The 6,035-nt window shown below is 43.2% G+C and overlaps 1 protein-coding gene across 1 annotated transcript in view; it reads right to left on the bottom strand.

The window, feature by feature from the left end:
- Positions 1-617: 617 nt before the first annotated feature.
- CA4 (carbonic anhydrase 4) overlaps positions 618-6,035 on the bottom strand; it is a 47,004-nt gene continuing 41,586 nt past the window's right edge. Inside the window, exons 5-8 of the mRNA XM_035140070.3 lie at positions 5,766-5,855; positions 5,410-5,473; positions 3,514-3,677; positions 618-2,237 (exon numbers count right to left, since the gene is read on the bottom strand). Coding sequence (XP_034995961.1) covers positions 2,046-2,237; positions 3,514-3,677; positions 5,410-5,473; positions 5,766-5,855 — 510 coding nt within the window. The 3' untranslated portion in view covers positions 618-2,045. The remainder of the gene's footprint in view (positions 2,238-3,513; positions 3,678-5,409; positions 5,474-5,765; positions 5,856-6,035) is intronic.

Genomic DNA, 6,035 nt, shown 5'->3' with positions numbered 1-6,035 from the left:
CCAAAAGCTGCATCCCCACCTGGGCAGGCTACACTCGCATACCCTTTTCTATGTTCCATCCAGACAAGTGACAGGCATGATCAGAGAGTTCAGGCAGGCTAAAGCACTCAAGGAGGATGTGGAGCAAGGCCAGTGAGCCTTGGTATGGCTTGGCAACAGAAGGTGTGGCTGAAGAGAGTCCCCAGGGCCAGGTAGAGGGGCCTGAGCCTGAGGTTCCCCATCCCTGATCTTAGGATACAGGGAGTGGTCTTTAAGGATAGGTTGCGGAGGCCATTGGTCAGTGTACACAATAGATTTTCATTTGATGAGTTGAGATGGAATGAGGAAGGTGTCAAAGATTGACATTGTTGGAGACCCACAACCAAGCAGGATGGGAGTTGGGGTGACAACCCCTGGAACCCCATGATGCTACTTTTCCTTCTTGCTGTTACCACACATTCACCTGCCCCCCCCCTGTTGCCCACAGCAGTCATTCCACAGGCCATAGGAAAGGGAGGTGGGACTTCCAGGTCTCACCGTTGGCTCTCTTGAAATAACAGCCACTATGTTATGGCAAGAACAGCTCCACGGGACACCTATGGGTGAACATGAATGTAAAGGGGGGAAATCAGGCAACCTTGTTCAGTGTCAAACTTTTATTTGTTTTATTCCTCAACCCGAACAAAATCTCCTTAAATAATGTAAGAACACATATATAGGGCTATATACATACTCAGAGGAGACCCACTGTAATTAATGCACACAATTAACCTAAGTCCATTATATTCAGTGTGTCTACTCCAAGTAGCACTTAGTTGGCTACAACCTACAGTACTGTGTGTTGACTTTGAGTATATAAATATTTCCATATTATTATTTAGCTCTATCTCATACACTTTTCTCGGCCTTTATTAAAGCTTTTGACAATTAAGTGGGTAAAGTACAAGTAAAAAAACCCCATTTGCCTGCTTGTAAAGCTGTGGTGAAGCTCCAGTGCCTTGGCATTGAAGAAGATGGTGCCTACAAAACAGGTGTGTTGCAACAACAGCCTTTACCTCAAAGCCAAAGCATGACTTGGCGTTCCTGGTATACAAAGCCCTGCAAAGGGTCAGTGGTGATTGCTGATGGTCACATTCAGATCTTATGCTAAACCCTCCTTCCCCCACCCTTGAGTCTCCAGGTGCCGCTGGACTCCAGTTCCCATCAGCCCTAGCCAGAACTATCCAACAGTTGAGGGATGCTGGGAGTTTTGGTCCAACAACATGGTGACCAAAGGTTGGGGGCTGGGCTAAACTATTGTTTTCATGACAAGAATGAGCTGCATCATGCTTCTACACTCCCCTCTTTTCCTCCCTCATGGCCATAGGGAGCAGATTAGAAGTTTTTGCTTCTGGTTTTTATTTACCACAGTTTAATATGTTAACGTTAACTATGTTAATATTAAACCTGCCAGCTCCATAACCTATAGTTTCAAACTTATGGCTTCAAACAAACAAGAGTTAACTACTGGTTTGGAAAACAGGAGCAGAAACTTCCAAACTCCTCCTTGCTGCTACTCTTTCTTGTCACACTAAACTATGGTTTAATGAGACATTCAGACATGGCCGGTGTCACATTGCATTGATGCAAGGTCAAGCTTAGTTTCTTTGTGTTAACCAAAGGTCATCAGAAATTTTCCCATCACAAAGTGACTGTTACATATAATAGTTAAAGATTCAGTAAAATGCCAATTCTTGTATGCTAGCTACTGTTGCAAGGCAACAATCCAGATTATTTAGGCGCTTTACAAATTAGTCTCCAACATGCCTGCCGTGCTTAGTCACATAATTCAGTTGGATTAATCAGTTAGGAATCTTTCAGTCAGTTCAAAGAAGTGGCCTCAAATTTGTTTTTAGCCTTATGGTAGGTGGCTATTGCTCCTGCATGGTGGAAGCCAGTGAGGAGGCAGGCTCTTCTGATCAGCAGAATCCCCTGTTGGTGGGTGAGGATCAGCTGCACACGAACCAAGCATGTTTTAAGATTGGGGGCTTTGCGCTAAAGAACCCATTTAAAATCTGCCCAACCCTTCACTGGATGAGAGTGAGAGCGAAGTATGTTGCTGTTGGTATTAGTAGCAATATTTTTCCTGGTGCGAGAAGTACATTTGAGTCTGACTTGTAGACAATTCGTCCACCAAGAGGCTGAGTCGGTCGAAAGTTATCCACCATTGGCCACTCTTTGTCTGTGTCAAAATAGAGCTCCATCCAGAATTCTTGGATCTGTGGAGCACCAGAAAAATGAAACATTACCGTATTAGAAAAATGAAAAACGAAGCAATGGAACTAGCACTACAATCCTAACCCTACTTACCCAGGAGAAAGCACCACTGAATTCAATAGGATTTCCTTCTGAATAGATATGGTTATGTTTGCATTAATAATAATAATAATAATAATAATAATAATAATAATAATAATAATAATAGCTGTTTCATGTTATTAAGCCAATGAAACAGTGTACCAAGGTAAAAGCAGAATGAAACACAGGAACACAAATTCTAAGAAAATAAGAATGAGTTCAATAAACTAAAGTAATAAAACCATTCTAATAAACTCTAAAACCAATGAAAACACTCCATCAACTTCATCTTCCATAAATGTCTGGGTTACACCTCTGGGGAAAGCTTCTGAAACAACATATTTAGTAGGTGCCTAAACATTATCATAAGGGACGCGGGTGGCGCTGTGGGTTAAACCACAGAGCCTAGGGCTTGCTGATCAGAAGGTCGGTGGTTCAAATCCCCGCGACGGAGTGAGCTCCCGTTGCTCAGTCCCAGCTCCTGCCAACCTAGCAGTTCGAAAGCACGGCAAAGTGCAAGTAGATAAATAGGTACAGCTACAGCGGGAAGGTAAACTGCGTTTCCATATCCTGCTCTGGTTCGCCAGAAGCGGCTTTGTCATGCTGGCCACATGACCTGGAAGCTGTACGCCGGCTCCCTCGGCCAGTAAAGTGAGATGAGCGCCGCAACCCCGGAGTCGGTCATGACTGGACCTGATGGTCAGGGGTCCCTTTACCTTTAAACATTATCATGCCAGGTGCCTGTCTCATTTTGGCTGGTAAATGGGGATAAAGGATGGGGTGTGGGGGTGCCATCCTACTCCTAATCCAGCCTGCATTGATCCCAGCATTCATAGCAAAAGCCTTCCTCAACTTTCTCGACTTTCCTTTCCTTTTCCTGAATAAAAAGAAGTACTCGCCCTGGGATGAAACCCAGTGCCACCTTGCGGGACTATTCACTTCTATAGCCAAAATTCTGAAAGAGAGAGCCCAAGAGAGGGCATTAGAATTAAGTGGACAGCACTAAACTGCATTGAAGTGCATCATTCGCAGCTGTTACCTACTACGGTAGCACAATGGCTCTGTTAAATTGCCCAAAAATAATTAAATAAACAATAAGTTCTGAAGAAGTGTTTAAGTGAACTGAATGATGAGGCTTAAGCATGTTAGGGTTGAATATGCCTTTTGTAAAGCCCCATCTCTTGTGCTTTGTCTCACCTGCTGGAGACTAAGTTCGATAGGTGTCTCAAACAAAGTCCAGATGACTCCCTCATTGCATCCAGGTGTGGTCAGCGAGCCGGTGTACCGATAAAAGCTGTCGAGGGCTGACTTTTTAGGGATGAGGGCTTCCAGGCATAAAGCCCCCATTTCAGTCGCGTTGCCTAAAGAGATCAGAGAGGAATTATTGTTTTGTGCAAGGCACATCTTTCTGATCATCACTCTGGCAATTGCCTTCAGTTCTGTAAGTTTATTGATGCTGATGTCTTTCAAAAGAAGTTTAAGGAAGACTGTAAGAAAAGCCCTGTGAGATAAGGCCCGTGGGTGGCAAACCACATGCCTCTTAGGAAACCCACAAGGTGGACTCAGGGGCCCTAGCCCCCACTATCTGCTCTGTCCCCCAGCAACTGGAATTCAGATGATTACTGTATCTCTTCCTTGTTAGGAGTGGTATTTCGGAGGATCTGTTGAGATGCATGAGCAGTAATGGATGGAGGAAAAAATTGATTCATTTCCCATTTTAAGCTGAAGCGATCACATTTGCACTCTTCTGAAGCAATACAAGAACTGAAACACAGCCATCCTTTGGAATTTGCACTAATCCAAATTTTGTGATGCAGTTCTCTGACTCGACCACCTTTACAAAAATACATAGAAAAGCACATAAAAAATGAGTGTGCTAGTTAAGATAGCATACAAAATTCTCTGCATTAAGATAAAATGCTTGCAAAAAGGTGTATGTTAGCCAAAACTGCATACAAAAATATATTTATTAGCCAAACTTTGCATGTATTCTGTATATCTGCATCTTGCTATAGAAAATGTGGACACTGAGACTGAGACTAACTGAAATAGACAGAACCATCCATCTGTTATCAGCCATGCACATGAGAAGGTGCTTAAGGCCACGATGAAGCTGGAGAGAGTAAAACACCTGCTTTGCATGCAACAGGTCCCAGGTTCAATCCCTGCTATCGCCAGTTTGTTTTTAAAATAGATAAGCGAAATGAACATGATAGGAATGACCTTTGCCTGAGATTCTGGAGGACCTAGGAAGCTGCCATTGGTCTATCTAGTTCACTCAGTATTGTCTGCAGATAGAGGAACTTTTTTCAGTCTGAGGGCTGCATTTCCTTCTGGGAAACTTTCTGCCAGTAGCATGCAGTGCAAAATGGAAAGGGCAGTTAAAGTACAATTTTATTATGTGTACAATAGGCTACTTTCTGCATACCCTTTTGCAGCCTTCTGCATTCTCCATCCAGACAAAAAAAACCAACATCATTAGAGTTCAAAGGACACACTCCAGCCAGGCAAAAGCATTTTTTGTTTGAATCAAGGCCAGTGATGGGGAAAGTTCTGAGGAGCAGACAGAGAGACTGGCGGGGGGCATATTTGGTCCCTGAACCTAAGGTTCTCTATTCCTGGTCTGCACTGACTGGCAGTGGCTTTCCTGAGCTGACAGGGCATGTTCCTAGCTTTGTTAGAGTTGCCCAGGGATTGAATCCAGGGCCTTCTGCATGCGAAGCAGCTGTTCTCCCAGTGAGCGGCAAGTCTTCTATAGAGTAAATAGCCCTGGGCTCAATGGATCAATGATCAGAACTTGTGGAGGGAAGTGTCCTTATGTATTTACATCTCCCTATGATGATGATGATATTATTATTATGTTTTGCTTTATTACCCTGCCTTCACCGTAAGGTCCTGGGGCAGCCTGCAACAATGAAAACAACTTACAATCAGAAAAATAAAGTGGGTCCTAGAAAACGTATACCTCAGGTGCTAAAAGCCAGACTAAAGTCAAGTATAGAGTAAACATGAAGTTTTCTGACCTTGTTTATGGATCAAAGAGTTGAGTGTTGCTGCTGCTGTTTTAAAGAAAAAGTTTCCATTAAGTCTTACCGTTGAAAGGAATGTCTTTTAACTTTGAAATGAAAGGTTCGTAGAAGTCATTTTCTTTGCCAACCTGAAATAAGACATTTTAAAAAGGTACAATTTTAATGCCCCTTTTTAACTCTCTACTATTTTCTAGAGCAGGGATTGCGGGGGGGGGGGGTGTGGACAGTTTTTCAGCCCAATTACCACTTTCCCTTCTGGGCATTCTCCCAAGAGCCACAGGTCAGCATTTCCCCCCTAGATAGTAGAAATTTATCTTGCAAACATACCAGAAAGTATGAAATGGCCCCCATGATTCTTACAGCCCAAGCCAATTCTAGTTGCTTTGCCAGTTTTAATGTGAACCCAAATCCCTTCCATACCTTTATAAAGAAGCCCAGCACTGCCACACCATTTTTGGAGAGCGCTTCCTCTATGGTGGGAAAGTTGTCCTTGATGTGGACGATGTGAAGCTATGGGGGGAGGCAGGTGGAGAGAGACTGAGACCTTTTTCTACAGTACTGTGCTTACAAATGTTTAACTTTTAAAGAAGAAACAAGAAAACTAAGAAATGAACATTGATAAGGGTAAAACCTTACACAAAGGAAAATAAACATGTATTTGCACGTAAGCCATATACAATATAGGTGAGG

This window comes from Zootoca vivipara, chromosome 14 (genome assembly GCF_965207765.1).
Source record: "Zootoca vivipara chromosome 14, rZooViv2.hap1.1, whole genome shotgun sequence".
NCBI lineage: Eukaryota > Metazoa > Chordata > Lepidosauria > Squamata > Lacertidae > Zootoca > Zootoca vivipara.
Note: the sequence above shows the minus strand (reverse complement) of the source record. Positions and strands in the feature narration are given on the sequence as shown.